Consider the following 20,320-nt stretch of genomic DNA (forward strand, 5'->3'; position numbering starts at 1 on the left):
ATGTAAATACATTAGAAGCAGTTTAGAGAAGCTTCACTCAATTGATATCTGGGATGGGGGGCTTATCTTATGAAGAAAGGTTAGACAGGCTGAGCCTGTATCCACTGGAGTTTAGAGGAATGAGAGATGGTCTTATTGAAACTTATAAGATCCTGAGGGGGCTTGGACTGGGTAGATGCTGAAAGGATGTTTCCCTTTGCAGGAGAAACTAGAACTAGGAGTACACAGTTTAAAAATAAGGGGTGTCCCATTTAAGATAGATGAAGAGAATTTTTTTCCTTCAGAGAGTTGTGAATCATTGAAACTTTCTTCCTCAGAGAGTGGTGGAGGCAGGATCAGTGAATACCTTAAGGCAGAGGTAGATAGATTCTTGACTAACAAGGGAATCGAAGGTTACTGGGGGTAGGCGGAATGTGGAGTTGAGGCCACAGTCAGAACAGCTATGATCTTATTGAATGGTGGATCAGGCTCGAGGGGCCGAATGGCCTACTCCTGTTCCTAATTTGTAATTTCAAATGTCCTTGAGTGTTGTTGGAGCTGCACTCTTCCAGGCAAGTGGAGAGTATCCCAACACTCTCCTGACTTGTGATTTGTAGATTGTGGACAGGGTTTGGGGAGTCAGGAGTTGAATTACTCGTCGCAGAATTCCCAACCTCTGACCTGATCTTGTAGCCACAGTATTTATATGGCCAGTTCAGTTTCTGGTCAATGGTAATCCCCAGGATGCTGATAGTGGGGGATTCAGTGATAGTAATGCCATTGAATGTTAGGGAGAGATGGTTGGATTCTCTATTGTTGGAGATAGTCATTGCCTGGCACTTGTGTGGTGTGAATCTAACTTGCCACATATCAGCCCAAGCCTGGATATTGTCCAGGTCTTGCTGCATATAGACAAAGACTGCTTCAGTATCTGAGAAGTTGCGAATGGTGCTGAACATTGTGCAATCATCAGCAAACGTCCCCACTTCTTACCTTATGATGGACCGAAGGTCATTGATGAAGCAGCTGAAGGTGGTTGGGCCGAGGACACTACCCTGAGGAACTCCTGAAGTGATGTCCTGGGACAGATGATTGAACTCCAACAACCACAACCTTCTTCCTCTGGGCTAGGTATGACTCCACCCAGAGGAGAGTTTCCCCCGTGATTTTCATTGACTCCAGTTTTGTGAGGGCTACTTGATGCCACACTCGGTCAACTGCTGCCTTGATGTCAAGGGCAGTCGCTCTCACCTCACTTCTTGAGTTCATACCAAGGCTATAGTGAGGTCAGGAGCTGAGTGGCCCTGGCAGAACCCAAACTGAGTGTCAGTGAGCAGATGATTTCTGAGTAAGTGCCGCTTGATAGCACTGTTGACGACCCCTTTCATCACTTTGCTGATGATCGAGAGTAGACTGATGGGGTTGGAATTGGCTGGGTTTTGTCCTGATTTGTATACACAGGGCACATTGGAGCAATTATCCACATTGTTGGGTAGATGCCAGTGTTGTAACTGTACTGGAACAGCATGACTAGGAGCATGGCTAATTCTTGAGCACAAGACTTCAATGCTACTAGAACCATAGAACACTACAGCACAGAAAACAGGCCATTCGGCCCTTCTAGTCTGTGCCGAAATATTATTCCGCTAGTCCCACTGACCTGCACCTAGTCCATAACCCTCCAGACCTCTCCCATCCATGTATCTATCCAATTTATTCTTAAAACTTAAGAGTGAGCCCGCATTTACCACGTCAGATGGTAGCTTGTTCCACACTCTCACCACTCTGAGTGAAGAAGTTCCCCCTAATGTTCCCCCTAAACCTTTCCCCTTTCACCCTAAAGCCATGTCCTCTCGTGTTTATCTCTCCTAATCTAAGTGGAAAGAGCCTACTCGCATTTACTCTGTCTATACCCCTCATAATTTTGTAAACTTCCTATCAAATCTCCCCTTATTCTTCTACACTCCAAGGAATAAAGTCCTAATCTGTTTAATCTTTCCCTGTAACTCAACTCCTTAAGACCCGGCAACATCCTAGTAAATATTCTCTGCACTCTCTCAATCTTACTGATATCCTTCCTGTAGTTAGGCGACTAGAACTGCACACAATTCTCCAAAGTTGGCCTCACCAATGTCTTATACAACCTCACCATAACATACCAACTCCTATACTCAATACTTTGATTTATGAAGGCCAGTATGCCAAAAGCTTTCTTTACAACCCTGTCTACCTGTGACGCCACTTTCAGGGAATTATGTATCTGAACTCCCAGATCCCTTTGTTCTTCCGCACTCCTCAGTGCCCTACCATTTGCTGTGTATGTCCTACCTTGGTTTGTCCTTCCAAAATGTAACACCTCACACTTTTCCGCTTTAAATTCCATCTGCCATTTTCTGGCCCATTTTTCCAGTTGGTCCAGATCCCTCTGCAAGCTTTGAAAGCCTTCCTCGCTGTCCACAACGCCTCCAACCTTAGTGTCATCAGCAAACTTGCTGATCCAATTTACCACATTATCATCCAAATCATTGATATAGACAACAAACAACAATGGTCCCAGCACAGATCCCTGAGGCACACCACTAGTCACAGACCTCCAGTCTGAGAAGCAATCATCCACTACCACTCTCTGTCTTCTCCCACACAACCAATTTCGAATCCAGTTTACAACCTCTCCATGGATACCAAGTGTCTGAACCTTCTGAACTAACCTCCCATGTGGGACCTTGTCAAAGGCCTTACTAAAGTCCATGTAGACAATATCCACAGCCTTTCCTTCATCTACTTTCTTGGTAACCTCCTCGAAAAACTCTACAAGGTTCGTTAAACACGACCTACCATGCACAAAGCCATGCTGACTATCCTTAATCAGCCCTTGGCTGTCCAAATAATTATATATCCGATCTCTCAGAACACCTTCCAATAATTTACCTACTACTGACGTCAGGCATATTGGCCTGTAATTACCTGGTTTACTTTTGGAGCCTTTTTTAAACAACGGAACAATATGAGCTACCCTCCAATCCTCCAGCACCTCACCCGTGGCTAAGGACATTTTAAATATTTCTGCCAGGGCCCGTGCAATTTCTACACTAGTCTCCCTCAAGGTCCAAGGGAATATCATGTCAGGCCCGGGGGATTTATCTACCTTTATTCGCTGTAAGGCAGCAAGCACCTCCTCCTCTACTGGAATATTGTCAGGGCCCATAGCCTTTGCAGTATCCAGTGCCTTCAACCATTTCTTGATATCATGTAGAGTGAACTGAATTGGCTGAAGGCTGGCATCTTATGATGCTGGGGACTTCAGGAGGAGGCCAGGATGGTTCATCCGCTTGGCACTTCAGGCTGAAGATGGTTGCAAATGCTTCAGCCTTGGCTTTTGCACTTATGTCCTGGGCTCCCCATCATTGATGATGGAGATATTTGTGGAGCCTCTTCCTCCTCCGGTTAGTTGCTTAATTGCCCACCACCATTCACGACTGGATGTAGCAGCACTGTAGAGCTTAGATCAGATCCGTTGGTTGTGGGATTGCTTAGCTCTGTCTATCGCATGCTGTTTCCATACAAGTAGTCTGTGTTGTAGCTTCATCAGATTCACATCTCATTTTTAGGCATGTCTGGTGCTGCTCCTGCACTCTTCATTGAACCAGGGTTCATCCCTGGCTTGATGGTAATGGCAGAATGAGAGATATGCCGGGCCATGAGGTTTTGGTTGTATACAATTCTGCTGCTGCTGATGGCCCACAGCGCCTCATGGTTACCCAGTCTTGAGTTGTGAGATCTGTTGAAATCTATCCCATTTAACACGGTGGTAGTGCCACACAACGCAATGGAGGGTATCCTCAATATGAAGACGAGACTTCATCTCCGCAAGAGCTGTGCGGTGGTCAGTCCTACAAATACTCTCATGGACAGATGCATCTGTGTCAGGTAGATTGTGAGGAGGAGGTCAAGTGGGTTTTTCCCTCTTGTTGGTTCCCTCACCACCTATCACAGACCCAGTCTAGCAGCTATGTCCTTTAGGACTCGGCCAGCTCGATCAGTCAGGTGCTATTGAGCCACTCTTGGTGACAGAAATTGAATTCCCCCATGTAGGTTACTTTTTGTGTCCTTGCCACCCTCAGTGCTTCTTCCAAATAGTGTTCAATATAGAGGAATACTGATTCATCAGCTGTGGGGAGGCGGTAGGTAGCAACCAGCAGGAGGCGTTCTTGCCCATGTTTGACCTGATGCTATGAGCCTTCATGGGGTTCAGAGTCGATGTTGAGGACTCCCAGGGCAACACCTTCCTTACTGTATACCACTGTGCTGCCACTTCTGGTGGGGCAGAACATACCCAGGGATGGTGATCATGGTGTCTGGGAAATTTTCTGTAAGATATGATTCCGTGAGCATAACTATGTCAAGCTGTTGCTCGACTACTGTGGGATAGCTCTCCCAATTTTGGCACAAGCCCCGGTATGTTAATATTGAGGACTATGCAGTGTCGACAGGGCTGGGTGCGCTGTTGTCGTTTCTGGTGCCTATGTCTATGCAGGGTAGTCCGTCCAGTTTCAAAGACTTTTTAAAAGACTTCATGGTGGTTTGATACAACTGAGTGGCTTTTCAAAAGGAATTTAAGAGTCAACCACATTGCTGTGGGTCACATGTAGGCCAGGCCAGGTAAAGACAGTTGAAGCAGATGGATTTTTATGACCATCGAGAATGGTTTCATGGTTAGTAGAACTGTGACTAGCTTTTTACTTTCAGATTTATTAATTGAATTCCACCAGCTGTCAAGTGGGATTTGAACCTATGTCCCCATAGCATTAACCTAGGCCTCTGGTTACTAGTCCAGTGACATTACCACTACGCCACCACCTCCCCATAAGTCTGAGAATGAATCACTGCATCTGAACTGCCACTTAAAAAGCAGAAAATGGCAGAAACACTTATCAGGTCAGGCAGTGTTATGATTATCTGAAACCTTAACTCTGATGCTGCCTGTCTTGATGAGTGCTTCCACATCTGCCATTTTTACTTCAGCTTTCCAACATATATAGGATTTTGCTTTTGTATCTGAATTGTTCCTAGATTAATTGTACAATTTAGAACATCAGGGCCTTTCACTTGATATCACTTGACCTGGTGTTTCCTTCTTGGACACACCCCAGAAGTTACACCCAAAAGTACAGCTAACGGCATCAACAAATTTGACATGACAAGTTATGCCTAAGTATCCTTCCAATCTCACTAGCATGGCCAGAACATAAAATGGGCATCGATAGAAATAAATCAACCTAAACAATTGGAGCTGAAGGCAAGTGTCAAACCTGCATCATATATTTCTTTAAGTATGAAAGAGTAAGTTTCAATTTATTTAACCACCATTAATAGACATCAGACAAATCATGTTTTGGAACCTGTAACTGGAGAAGCTTTTGGCTTTTTCATATGACTTATATAAATGCCATCCAAATTTATTCAAAGAAACAGAAAATAAATAGATCTCAATGAGGAAGAATTTTGTAAAAAGCTCAAATAATTTAAATTAAAAACAATAATGACTTTCTTTCCTGCTTGAAAATCTGGTTGAGGTGTTAAAAGATGCCCCAAACAAAGACACTCATAATGAGGTAAAGGACGTGGTCAGCCACGTGGACTGTTGCTCGTTTGGGTAAATGATTTGATGAATGGATATAAAAGGCTGAGTCGATTTGAGCACAATGCCGTTATACCCCTAACTCACTTGCGCTCAATTTTCTAATCTTTTAAGTCATACAATTGGTTTGTGCCTATGTTACACACATACCTAGCGCAAATGAAGGGAGCTCGAGGCCATCATTGCTGCTATTATAGGCTACTAAGTACTAGGGAATCAAGCCAAGGTTGTTACTTGTTTGGCAAATGCCACCTCAATTTACAGGAGCTGGTTACAAAAGTGCTCTAATTTAAAACTACTTCTATTTCACTAACTAACTATGCCTTTGAGAAGCAGCTTTCTTCTTAAAGACACCAAATGTGTGGATTGGAGAAAACCTAACCAGGTTTAAGTACCAGAATGAGTGGTAAGGTATGGTTGAGCCAAACAGTCTTGGCATTCAAAAACTTCAACTGTGTCTAATGCTTAAGACTCAACTTTGGATACAAGTTTGAGTTTCCTCCTAGCACACTCTGGCCTCTGTGCAATATCCCTCCCACCTTGGATAACAGAGCTTGCCGCTGCCTCAGTTCTACTCATCGTTACTCCTTGCTTCCCTATCTTCCTTTTTACCTTTGTAATGCTCACTTAAGTTTTGGGTCACCTCTTGTGCCTCTTACAAGTTCCTTTTTTGCTTCGTGAACCACCTTTACTCGTTTTCCAATGTTAAAGTGGTTACGTAAATGCAAGTTGTCCATAAGTAGCCAGCAAAATCAAAGCTTATCTTTTCAAATCAATTTTAAATTTGGAGTACTTACTTCTGAGCTAATAGGACCAAGAATTTGATACACTGGTAGCAGCGGCTGCTGTCAACATTGTTACTCTGGTGCATCAGGGCTGTGGAAATGAGGGAGAGAACCATTAATAATTTAAATCCAGATCACAGCTACAGAGTGGCAGAATGTGCTGTTGGAGACAAGTTAAATTACAGATCGTTCACATTGGACACCAGCTGGTGTGGTTAAGCTAGACACTGGGTCATCAGCCACCAGCTGTGTGCAAACTAGAGGGTACATACACAAACACATGCACACACATGGCAAGAATAAGAGGGGAGGAAGACACAGCTAACACAATTTGATTGGTTGAAAAATATTCAGAAATGTACCTACTTGTGGTTTAATGGGTAAATGCAGTACTAAGCCTTTCATACTTGGAAGGCTGAGGTGAATCCGTGGCATGTGCTGAGTTAGGTGATCTCAGCCAGAATGGCAGGAGAAAACTGGCCTAACCCTAAGCTTCCCCAGGGAAAGGGCAAGAGGAAAACAAAAGCCTTCCAGTAGTCCCATGAAAAAAAGTGCATTTGTGAACGTCAGGCTTAATGTGATGCCCTCATGGCTAGATAATCTGGCAATGCTCAATGTATATGCCACAGCACAAAAACAGTCCAAATCAAAGTTATAACCTGTGTGACTATGACCATGGCGCATTATAGCTCCTCCATCTCATATAGCTTCTGACTACAACATTCTCCTCTAACATCTCTTCACAATTACCCAGCTCAGCTGAAATTCCCTTGCTTGGTTTCAAGTCTTACTTATCCAATCACAATGACAAGATCTCCAGCAATGACGTTTCTTCTCACCTCGTTACCTGTGGACTGCCCTCAATAACCATTCCACTTCATTGTTCACATGCTGCTCTTTGTTGAGATCATGAAAACGTAGAGTCAGCGCCCACATGTACCTTGGCATTTAGCTCCAGCCCTCTACCACCTCTTTCCACCCTTCCGCTGCCTCTAAGTGGTCAGACTGCTTGTCTGATATCCAATCTTGGGTGAACCACAATTTCTTGTAGCTAAACTTGGGGAAGATTGAAATCTTAGCCTTCACCACAAATTCTGCAAAATTGACATTGGCTCCATTCCTGTCCTCAGCTACAGTCTTGGGATGAATCAATTTGGTTGCAACTTTGACATCCTATTTGACCAAGTTAAGCTTCTGACCCCACAAAATCTCTTCCATTTTCATAGTATCCCCACATTCCATTAACCCAGCCTTAGCCCAACTGTTGCTGTAACCCTCTTCCATTCCTTTATTACCTTCAGACATTACTATTCCTATGCTCTCGTGGCTGACATTCCACCCTTAGTAAACATCCACTCATTCCAAACACTGCTACCCAACACCCCTCTCATCCTAGCTCAATATTTACATTGCTTCCAATCCCCTAAAGTTCCAATTTAAACTGTTCATCTTTATGTTTAACTTACTTTTTATTTATTCATTCATGGGATGTGGGCTTCGCTGGCTGGGCCAGCATTTATTGCCCATCCCTAGTTGCCCTTAAGAAGGTGGTGGTGAGCTGTCTTCTTGAACTGCTGCAGTCCATATGGTGTAGATACACCCTATGTGCTGTTAGGAAGGGAGTTCCAGGATTTTGACCCAGTGACAGTGAAGGAATGGCAATATATGTTCAAGTCAGGGTGGTAAGTGACTAAGTGACTTGGACGGGAACTTCCAGGTGGTGGTGTTTCCATCTATCTGCTGCCCTTGTCCTTCTCGATGATAGCGGTTGTGGATTTGGAAGATGCTGTCGAAGGAACCTTGGTGAATTCCTGCAGTGCATCTTGTAGATGGTACACCCTGCTGCTACTGTGCGGTGGTGGTGGAGGGAGTGAACGTTTGTGGATATGGTGCCAAGTAAGTGGGCTGCTTTTTCCTGGATGGTGTCCAGCTTCTTGAGTGTTGTGGGAGATGCACTCAGCCAGGCAAGTGGAGAGTATTCCATCACACTCCTGACTTGTGCCCCGTAGATGGTGGACAGGCTTTGGGGAGTCAGGAGGTGAATTATTCGCTGCAGGATTCCTAGCCTCTGACCTGCTCTTGTAGCCACAGTATTTATATGGCTAGTCCAGTTCAGTTTTTGGTCAATGGTAATCCCCCCAGGATGTTGATAGTGGGGGATTCAGTGATGGTAATGCCATTGAACATCAAGGGGTGATGGTTGGATTCTCTCTTGTTGGAGATGATCATGGCCTGCCACGATGCAGGTCTTGCTGCATTTGGACATGGACTGCTTCAGTATCTGAATCGTTGCGAATGGTGAACATTGTGCAATCATCAGTGAACATTGTGCAATCATCAGTGAACATTCCCACTTCTGACCTCATGGTGGAAGATGGTCATTGATGAAGCAGCTGAAGATAGTTGGGCTGAGGGCACTACCCTGAGGAACTCCTGCAGTGATGTCCTGGAGCTGAGATGACTGACCTCCAACAACCACAACCATCTTCCTTTGTGCTACATGCTATATGACCCCAACCAGCAGAGAGTTTTCCCCTGATTCCCATTAACTCTAGTTTTGCTATGGCTCCTCGATGCCACACTCGGTCAAACGCGGCCTTGATGTCAAGGGCAGTCATTCTCACCTCACGTCGGAAGCTCAGCTCTTTTGTCCATGTTTGACCTCCTGGATTGAGAGTAGGCTGACAGGTAATTGGCCGGGTTGGATTTGTCCTGCTTTTTGTGTACAGGACATACCTGGGCAATTTTCCACTTAGCCGGGTAGATGCCAGTGTTGCAGCTGCACTGGAACAGCTTGGCTAGGAGCGTGGCAAGTTCTGGTGAACAGGTCTTCAGTACTATTGCCGAAATATTGTCAGGGCCCATAGCCTTTGAAGTATCCAGTGCCTTCAGCCATTTCTCATGTGGAGTGAATCGAATTGGCTGAAGACTGGCATCTGTGATGCTGGGGACCTCCGGAGGAGGCTGAGATGGATCATACACTCAGCACTTCTGTCTGAAGATTGTAGCAAATGCTTCAGCCATACCTTTTGCACTGATGTGCTGGGCTCCTCCATCATTGAGGATGGGGATATTTGTGGAGCCCCCTCCTCCAGTGAGTCGTTTAATTGTCCACCACCATTCACGACTGGACGTGGCAGGGCTGCAGAGCATAGGTCTGAGCCGATGGTTGTGGGATCGCTTGATTCTGTCACTTGCTGCTTATGCTGTTTGGCACACAAGTAGTCCTGTGTTATAGCTTCACCTCATTTTTAGGTATGCCTGGTGCTGCTCCTGGCATGCCCTCCTGCACTCTTCATTGAACCTGGCTTGATGGTAATGGTAGAGTGGGGGGAATATGCCAGACCATGAGGTCACAAGTACAATTCTGCTGCTGCTGATGGCCCATAGTGCCTCATGGATGCCTATGAGTTGCTAGATCTGTTCGAAATCTATCCCATTTAGCACGGTGGTGTCACATAACACGATGGAGGGTATCCTCAATGTGAAGATGGGGCTTAGTCTGGACAATGACTGTGCAGTGGTCACTCCCACCGATAAGGTCATGGACAGATGCATTTGCTGCAAGCAGGTTGGTGAGGATGAGGTCAAGCATGTTTTCCCCTCTTGTTGGTTCCCTCACCACCTGCCGCAGACCCAGTCTGGCAGCTACATCCCTTAGGACTCGGCCAGCTCGGTCAGTAGTGGTGCATTGAAGCCCCCCATCCAGAGTACATTCTGTGCCTTTCCCACCTTCAGTGCTTCTTCCAAGTGGTGCTCGACATGGAGGAGCACTGATTCATCAGCTGAGGGAGGGTGTTACGTGGTAATCAGCAGGAGGTTTCCTTGCCCATGTTTGACCTGATACCATGAGACATCATGGGGCCTGGAGTCAATTTTGAGGACTCCCAGGGCAACTCCCTCCCGACTGTAAACCACTGTGCCACTACCTCTGTCCTGTCAGTGGGACAGGGCATACCCAGGGATGGTGATGGTGGTGTCTGGAACATTATCTGTAAGATATGATTCCATGAGGTGACTATGTCAGGCTGTTGCTTAACTAGTCTGTGAGACAGCTCCCCAAATTTTGGCACTAGATGTTAGTAAGGAGGACTTTGCGGGGTTGATAGGGCTGAGATTGCCATTGTTGTTTCTGATGCCTAGGTCGGTGCTAGGTGGTCCATCCGTTTCATTCCTTTTTTGTGACTTTGTAGCAGTTTGATACAACTGAGTGGCTTGCTAGGCCATTTGAGAGGGCACTGAAGAGTCAACCACATTGCTGTGGGTCTGGGGTCATACATAGGCCAGACCAGGTAAGGACGACAGATTTCCTTCCCTAAAGGACATTAGTGAACCAAATGGTGTTTTTTTTTTTTTACAACAATCGACAATCATTAGACTTGTAATTCCAGATTTTTTTTGAATTCAAATTCCACCAGGATTTGAACCCGGATCCCCAGAGCATTACCCTGGATATCTGGATTACTAGTCCAGCGACAATACCACTATGCCATCGCCTCCCTTAGCTTCATGGCCATGCCCCTCCTGATCTGTGTAAACTGCGCCAGCCCTAAAAGCCTCCTACTCACAAAACACACCGGGCGGAATTGTCCGTGCCCGCTGGTGTCAGGCGCACTCGGCGGAATGAGCGGACAATGTGGTGAGAAGCCCAAAAATCGCTTTCACAATGTTGTGAAACCAGTTTGCATTCGCCCACTCTGCCAATCAATGTCGGGCTGCGTTCCCTGCCATCGGACGTTGGGAACCACATTGTAATACATCTGCATATCATTATAGGGCCAGCTCATCAAACTCCTTCTCCCACTGCTGGATCGTCTGTTGGTGTGATTGTCAACGTTGGTGTGATTGTATGCCGGTGCAGAACATGTCTCCACAAATGTGGCGTGCAGAAGTTGGGACTTGCTGCCAGGGCCTTGCTCACATCGCGGGCATCTGAGGAGCAAAAGATGCTGGAGCTCGACACCAACGGCACACTGGGGGAACGTCCATGGCATGCAGGGTGGATTCTATTGGATGTGGCTTTGCTGCGAAGCAGCCCATGGAATTTGGAAAAGTCACCGTTGAAGGTCTGCTCAGAATGGATGATGATCGAGGGGGTGGAGAGGATGGACTAAGTGTGGCAGAAGTAGTAAGGTGTCTGAAGGAGTCAGGAACGGGGAAGGACCAAGGGGCGGGGAGAGGGAGAGAGGACGACCAAGGTGGTTGGGGGGGGGGGTTCCTGGGAGGGGGAGCGGGGTGGGATGTCCAGGTGAATTTGCAAGGAAGGGCTCTGATGAGTCCATGACTGCATCCTGGGGAGCAGACTGAGGGTAGACGTGGAATGAGGAATGGTGAGAATGACCGAAAGCAAAGTGAGGTGGTAGGGTGAGGGTTCGACAGTAGCGAGAGAAGGGACGGCAAAGCTGGTTGGTGTGGACTCGTAGGCTGACATGAACCCTAGGCATGGGAAGGTGGTGGCCAGGGAGTTGAATGTGGATTGGGGTGGGATTTTCGGGTAGGAATGGAGCGTGCACATTCACACGGACATTCCCAAGGGAAAAGAGCTGTGACTCATAGGTCACAGAGAAGAGGTGGAAGGTGATGCCTGGGGGTCAACAGTGATGGGGGAAAGGAAATGGGTGTCTGGGGGAGGGGAAAAGACAGGGGAGCTGACGAGAAAGCAAATTCAGACCATGCGGCCTAAATCCAAAGTGAAAGGACAGTCATGGTGGGCAAGATCAGGTGCTGCATGGGAGTGTGGTCATTGGGTGGGTGGAGATGCAGGTCAGCTCATACAGCCAACTGAAAGTGAACCCCAGCAGGCAGCATTCAAAGTGCTCAGGACATTGAGGTATGATATGTGAAGGATCCATGTGCATGAAAGAGTGCTTGCATGAGGCATCAAAAGGCCCTGCCACACACACACTTCTTCCTCCGGAATCACTCGTTGGCCAGCTACTCCCTTTGCGGTGACAGAGAACGAGGTTGAGGGGCTCACAGGCAAAGGAGACTCAGAGGGAGAGGAGAGCCTCTGGGATTTCTGAGTGCATGACCCAGGGGTGCCCAGTTGCTGCTCCTCCTCCCTTCGGGTGCCCTGGCCTTGATGGGATGGGGCACCTGAGGGACGTCGAGGTGCCCCTTTTCCCTTTTGAATTGCCACTGCAGGAACTTACCCATGGCTCCCGCAATGGAGTGCAGGTCTGCACACATCTCTGCATTCTGCTGGAGCAGAGTCTCCATGGTGTCTGCCTATGGAGACATCCATACACGCACATGTGGGTGCCACTTTATCAGAGAGCAGGCAGACGCACTCCTCCGACTCGCGTGCCACTCTGTTGAGGGCTTCCAACAGCTCTGCGTGATGTTCCCATGCCTTCTGCTGACTCTCCAGGATGAGTGGGAAAACCAAATCCGGAGGCTTGTCATCTGACCTCACAGATGCCCGATCCCCAGCGGTCTTCCGAGTGCCAGGGAGCTCACACGAACCTGTCTCCAGCTGTTGTGGACATCTGTCCGTGTGGTGACCACCAGATTGTGAACCCGAGCCTGCTCTAGATCTAGGTCCTACCGAGGTGTGTCTCTGCACTGGTGGAGGGTGTTGGTAAGCGCTGTGACGGGTGTTCCAGGCTGCTTATTTCCAGCTCTTCAATGGAGAAGGTGCCCTCTTGGCTGCATATGAGGTTGTGGATGGAGCTGAGGGACTGGCTGGCTGAGAGTGTTGGACACTTGGCAGGGCTCCCTGTGAACCAAAGTAGAGATAATTAGTGCATGGGAGCAGAGTCAAAAGCAGGAGAGAGAACACTCATGTTTGCATTGAGAGAGAGGTGATGTGGTGCAGGATCCTCATGAGGATGTTCGCTACTGGCCTCACTGTCACTGCAGGCACAGTCCTTGTCTTCATCACCAGTCAGTACGATGGCGTGCTCCTCAGTGAGTGAGGTCCTATTGTGGGCCACTCCACCCCTGCTCTGGGACCTCTTCCTGCTGATGTGAGCAGGCTTCTCCTGCATGAAAATAGATGGCGAGTGAGAGAGCACGATACATGGCACTGCGTGGAATGTTTGTGCGGTGAGTGGAGCCATGGACAGGATGAGGACGCGAGCTGGAGAGGATATGAGCCTGATGGAGATGTGAGGGTTTGTGTGAGAGTTAGTGGTGTTGACCGTGGAGGTGTGAGATCCCTGTGGATGTGTGATGGAGTTGAGAGTGATGAGAAGAGTGAGCTACCCTGGCAGAACAGATGAGGCCATTCATCCTGTAGCAGCACTGGGCGGCTGTCCTCTTTCGCAGGGCATTGGCACTGACCGCTGCTGTCACTGCCTCTCATACTGGATTGGTGCTGCAGCTGCCCATCCTGCGGCTGGAGGAGGGGTAGAGGACATCAGAGCTGGTCTCCATGGCGTTCAAAAGCTGCTTGAGGGACGTGTCACTGAAGCAGGGGGCTGCAGTCTTGTCTGTCTTTCGGGGCCATCCTGTCTTCCGTGCGGCAGTCCTGGGCTGGAAGCACTGAGAGGTCTGTGCGTGGCCACACTTTAAATGTTGCACCCAGCGTGATGAAGCAGCGTGGTGATAGCCTGCCTATCATGGAAACGGCATGTTTCCTGTGAATGCAGTGGGTTTGGGATGATACGGCGTGAAAAGTTGTCACTGTGGACAGCAGATAAAACCCGCCCATTACTGCACTTAGTGCGGACCTGGAATATTCCACCCATAATCTGGCCTCTCGTGCATCTCCCCTTCCACTCGACCAACCAGAGAAGGCTGTCCCCTTACTGTCAGCCCATACTCCAAATTTCCTTTCCAAAAATCATCCACATCTCCGACTCTCTCTTCTTAAGATTCACCTTAAAATCCATCTTTTTGACTAAGCTTTTGGATAACCCTCCTCAATTGTGCAATTACGCTTCTATGAAACACCTTAGGATGTGTTTCTTTGTTAAAATGCTATTCAAATGCACGCTGGTGTTGCCGTTGGAGAGATATATGGGGAATAGCCCCATGAGAATGGCACTGAAGAGCTGCCAGTGTTGCAAAAATGTACCCCACAATAAGTAACAACATTTAGTGAAGAAAATTGATCAGGGTGAGGAGAGTGAAGACAAGTAACAAAGATGTACCTAGTAGCCCTTTTTCTGACTCAAAAGCAAACTTCAGCCGACGAGATTGCAATGGATCTTCAATGACCTTGATGAAAGGGGATAAACAGAATAGGTTACCAATGAGTACTTCCTACATAGTGACTCTTCACCTCATGGTGGGTGGGCTCCTGGTGCATTCTGCCAGCTGGCCACCCAAAAGTTAAAATTCAATGCTTTTTGTGTTGTCAATTACCACCATCAACTGTGACATGTCAGCCTGTTTTTGGTAGTTCTGCCCATAACAGAAGTAAAGCTACAATTACACAAAATTCATTTATTTTATAACAATTTTTCCTCCACATCATTTGTTAGCTTTCTTCAGTTTTTTCATTTGATCTCTTCCTTCCCAGACAAACTGTTCCAAACCCAGGAATTACTGCACTGAAAAAATATGTATAAGCCAACCAAGGATCCTATTTTCACTTTCTTAAAGCAAGATGGCTGTGGCAGAAGGGGATAGTCTAGTCACAAGTCTTTTCTACAGTCGCCCCCAGTCAGACTCCGATAAGCTTTGTCTTTTTTTGAATGTGGGGAGTTCCAAGATTGAACACAAAAACAAAGCAACATTGAAGGAAATTGAAGGAATACCAGTTGCTTGGCCCACTTTGACCATTTACATTCCGACAACTGGTTTTGGACACCAAAGAGTCATGTCCATTCTGACCTATTTATTTGTTACTTCTTTGCACAGAAGTCTAAGAAAGGCACCAGTTAGAACAGTCTCTTACTTACCAGAATTTCATGCAGTAACTGGAAGATGTTCTTCAGTTCATGAGGTGGAGCTGTCTCCAATTGATTCTACGTAACAGGAAATAGGCACAAACAGGCATACTTAAAAAGCCAAATCAAACCGAAACTTGACAATTCTTCAGTGAACTTTTTTAGTGCTATAACAAGATCCTAATAAACATGTTGAAATAGCTGAATGAGCAATCCTACTCAAGCACTAAATATGAATGGATCAAACTTCAAATTTAGCAATTAAGCCATAGAGTGCCACAGTAAGAACATGGCACTTTAATCTCCAAAACCAAGGCTGAAATCTTGCTTATATTGAGAGGATAAAAATCTACCAAATAGATAGGAATCCCCAATACAAAATTGCATACAACTGAGCATAAATCATTTGGGTAGCTTTCCAGGCATTAACCATAACTCAGTGAAAGCAGTTTGCCTGAGTTAGAAGGACGTGGATTCAAGTCCTATTCCAGAGGCAAGTATATAACTTAGGCTGACACTTCAGTGTAGTACTGAGGCACTGCAAAGGCTAAACAGAGCTATGTCTGTCCACATGGGTGGATGTAAAAGATCCCAAGGCACTATTCAAAGTGCAACAAGGTACTTTTCCTGGTGCCCTGGCAAATATTTATTCCTAAATCAACTTCACTTTTAAAAAAAAAAAGCCATTACCATATCGATGTCTGTGCAATCTAGGTGTGCGCAGATTATGCTATTTTATAATAGTGATTATACTGCAAGGGTACCATTCAAAGAACAGGAAGGGAGATTCTGATGGGTGCTGTATAAATGCAATTTCTTTCTTTACTCACCTTCAGTATGGGCTTCAATCTGATAATTCAACTCCCACAAAGAAAAGCACATTATTCATAGGGGGAAAACTACCAAGACACAGCTCTTGCAAAAACATGGTTCCACATAGACAAAGATGTGGGAGGTATCTTAACTTGCCTGGTGGGAAACAGACAGGATCAGATTTGCTTCCAATTTAACATCCCACCTGACTTTACTTTCCATTGTATTTCAATGGAAAATGTAAAATTGGTCAGGGTGTAAGCTGAGCAGTTGATTAAGTTCTATCAGTTTCCTGCTGGGTTAAAAGTTCAATCATTGCCTATATACAGTTAACCTTCTCCAACCAGGATAAAAGGTGAAATGCTACAAAAGGCTGCATTTTCTCCAAGATTAGAACCGTCAGATCAATACAATGATGTTTATGACAGTATACAGTCTAAGATAGCTACACAATAAAATATTTCCAAATTAGTTCATAACAAAAGAAAAATCAATTGTTACTTTATTGGATGGTTCTTGATCCAGTAACGATGGAGATGCATTCTATTACCATTTCAGATGCCACAGTGCCCTGGTAAGAGGTTTAATTCCTGAGTACTAATTCGTCAAAGTTCTTCCCTAATTGTGTGTAATTTTAGATCAGATGAAAACATAATTGTTTTTTTAAATGTCAAACTTCTTCCCTAACTCCAGACTACTCACTGACAGCACTGGCAGGTAGGAGTTACCTATAACCAGTCTCTATTGAATTTAACAGGAGTCAGACATTTAAACATGGAACAGCATAAGCCAAAGAAAAAAATCACTAGATTGGAACATCTTAAGCAGTTGGTCATATTTTTTCTCAGCATAATATACAATCAAAGCTGTTGAAAATCAAGTGCCTTTGGCAGCCTCTGTTGCATGGTGTGGTGCTAAGCTCAAAGGAGTGGTATCCTAGTGTTCTCTTCTCCCCCCACTCATTTATATCTTTGTTATTCTCACCACTTTCACAATGCTCCTACCTATGGAAGGGTAATCCCATTGCCCTGCACACTCATTACTGCCTTCCTCTATTTGAAACATTTATACAATTTTCCTTTTAAGGTGCAATGGTCTCTGCCTCAATCACTTCTTGTGTTAAAGTACTCCATGCTCCAACAACCCTCTGTATAAATACATTTCTCCTAACCCCTTTCCTCACTCTGAACAAAAGTGGACCCAGCACCAACCACAGGAATTCACAAGTTCCAACCATCTCATAGTCTACACCTATTATCTCTAGTCTATCAAACAACTTTTAATCCAAGTTGCCTCATTTTCTTCTATGCCATACACCTGAATTTTTCTAACAAGCCTCTAGCAAGATACCTGATCAAATATCTTCTGAAAGTCCATATGTACCTAGTTTATCTTTTTTTAAATATTCATTCATGGGATGTGGGCATCGCTGGCTAGGCCAGCATTTATTGCCCACCCCTAATTGCCCAGTTAACTGGGACTAGGGAAATTGCACATGCAATATGCTGAAATCCCAATTTTTTTATGACATGCATCTTCTAAAGCCTAAATTCAATCAATCAATTCTCCAAACATAACTCCTACATTTGTCAAATATAATTTGTCTTCAATAAAACGATGCTGACTGTTCTTGATTAACCAATGCATTTACAAATACTTACTATTTTTACTTCACAACCCTGCCACTTACTCATTAATGTCTGAGCTGCCAGGGAAACAGCTCTATGCATCTTGTGTGTTCCAATGTAGAGTATCTTTTCTGCCACATTGGAAGATGTGGAAATGTTCCACTTTGAATCACAGGCATCCTTTCCTTTTGTGAGTAACAAAAGCAACGCAAAATGCTGAAGGATAAAATGCTCTACTCCAAACAGTCTTGTCATTTACCTTAATTGTTTGTAGCACCTGCACCAAGGAGAAGTGCTCATTGCAGAAACAGCAGTAAGTCACCATCTCAGAGATGACTGACAAAGATCCAGTCAACTCTCGCATGGCATACATAACCTGAAACAACAAAAGCAACAGTTAATAAAAAAAATTACTCACCTCCTTCCAATTTATCACAAAATCATACGGAAGCACAAGTCTTATTTTCAATTCTTATGAATCATGAATTTGAGCATTCATTTTGCACCATTTTTCCAGGAATTTGCACCTTACAAATGGAAGGTCACAAGAACTGCCCTCAGTCCTGTGAACATCACACTGTTTCAAGGCTTTAGAAAGTGCACATCACTCAAAAAAATTTTGAATTCCAATATATTGCAAGCGCAATTTCCCTAGTCCCAGTTAACTGATTTGACTCTAATCATTTATATCTGCTTCCCCTCCTCTAATTTTAGGACCACATGTACTAACCATTTTACATATCAGTAGAGTTCAATAATAGAAAATAAAACACAAGATGCATCACTTCTTGAGAGAATAAAATAAATACCTCAAGCAGGTAGGCCTGTCCTTCAGGTCTGAAGAGAGTTTCTACATCTGGGTGCAAAGGTACTTGTGGGGTAGGTGTATGCCATTTATACTGTCCAGGATCTTGAACCAAAAACACAAACATATCATTTGCTGTTTGTATTCTTCCACTTGTTATTCTTCAATATGAATTCCTTGGTTCCCAAATCTAAAGCATGCAGCTGACATGAAGTGAATAACTGAAAAACTTATTTTTAATGAAAAATATGCACTCAATATTGAACAATCCACATTGGGAGCTGCTGACATTTAACTTAGAAAAGCAAAGCATTGATGCCATAGAATTTTACATTGCATTTACTAGTCCCAATATTACAAGTTTAGAATTTTAGCTGCATCAGGAAATAGCTCAAAGCAGAATCGTCATAAGCAGGGAGAGGAATGGATTGAAGACTGCCTCCTTTGGTTGCTTTTAATCATGCCCCAGTGACTGGTCAAGATGACAAGTTGCTTAACTTTTCCTGCCCTGCTGAAAGTATAGTGAATAGTGCAAAATGAATTACAAGTGAAGGGAACAAATCAGGAATTAACATTAAATTTTAAAAAAAGCACTTAGTTTCTCAATGAAGCACAAGTTGATCTGAGGAATGAGAGCAGACAGCTTAGTTTCCTAATATTGTATGGGCAACCTCCATTATTACTATTCAATCACAATTTCGTTACTGGTGGAGGTTCATAAACTGAAAACATCTATACTCAGAAACTCTTGCTCTGGTTCAAACAGGAGCAGGAACTCTCTGCTTCTATCAGCTCCTTGAGAAATGAATGGTTGACAGGATTATGTTTGAAGACAACCTCAGGAAATTTGCATCATTTGTGGTCACCTACCACAATGAATTCCCTACCCTATAGCACAGAGAAAATATGTAGTAATTTTTGATGCTAAGTTAGAAGTCAAAGCAAGTAATTATTTTGGATAGTGAAACACGAAGAACTGTTTACATAGAAGGCAGTGACAAGTGGTATATTCACCAACCATGAGGAGAACTGGTAGTTAGGATATAGGAATCGCTGCTGTCTAATAGAGGGAGATATATTTAATGATGCTCTTTAATGCAGCAAATCTATTCTGTGAGTAACTGAACCACACAGATCAGGAAGGTTCCATCCCAGCTCTGTGCTGACGTCATTTATCTGAGCCAGGGTGTGGTAGCTGGATAAAAGCAAAATACAGTGAATGTTGGAAATCTGAAATAAAAACAGAAAATGCTGGTGAAACTCAGCATCTCTGGAGGCAGAAACAGAGTTAATGTTTCGAGTCCATCTGGCTCCCCTTCAGAGCTAATTGTGGCAGCTGGAACTCAAAACACCTTAGAAATCTCCTCGGCTGTTCTTCAGGTAGGGAAAGCTGGCCAGGGTTTCCACTCCCAACAACATTACATCCTGCAAATGAAGATGTTGCACCAGGGCAGAATCGGGATCAGCAGTGTGCCTTTAACATGTGAACAGCTTACAGTCACAATGAAAACTCTCACATTTAACAACTGCTACTTGAGTGAGGTACCAGAGTTTATATAATACTGTTGAATAATATCCAGCAAAGCAAAATATAAAATTAATGTAGTGACTATCTCAGGAGTAAACATCACTTCAATCTATTATGTAATCAAAGGATTCATTTCAGCATTGTACTACTTCTTGCAATACAACTTCTGCAAAACTTTGTTTTTCATTTGAATATTTCATCTTCTACCTCCCCAACCATATCTTCTTCAAAATGGGTATTTATCACCTGAAAACCATGCTATTTTCCTTGTTTAGATCTCCTCAATGTTACCACTGGTTATCTTACA

The 20,320-nt window shown here is 44.7% G+C and overlaps 1 protein-coding gene across 2 annotated transcripts in view; it reads right to left on the reverse strand.

Moving 5' to 3' along the window:
* usp24 (ubiquitin specific peptidase 24) overlaps positions 1-20,320 on the reverse strand; it is a 200,138-nt gene that overhangs the window by 13,729 nt on the left and 166,089 nt on the right. For both annotated transcript variants that reach the window (XM_078560934.1, XM_078560933.1), the window contains exons 59-63: positions 18,490-18,590; positions 17,940-18,056; positions 15,252-15,317; positions 14,499-14,565; positions 6,415-6,493 (exon numbers count right to left, since the gene is read on the reverse strand). In XM_078560934.1, coding sequence (XP_078417060.1) covers positions 6,415-6,493; positions 14,499-14,565; positions 15,252-15,317; positions 17,940-18,056; positions 18,490-18,590 — 430 coding nt within the window. The remainder of the gene's footprint in view (positions 1-6,414; positions 6,494-14,498; positions 14,566-15,251; positions 15,318-17,939; positions 18,057-18,489; positions 18,591-20,320) is intronic.

Source organism: Cetorhinus maximus, chromosome 17 (genome assembly GCF_964194155.1).
Source record: "Cetorhinus maximus chromosome 17, sCetMax3.hap1.1, whole genome shotgun sequence".
NCBI classification, from domain to species: Eukaryota; Metazoa; Chordata; class Chondrichthyes; order Lamniformes; family Cetorhinidae; genus Cetorhinus; species Cetorhinus maximus.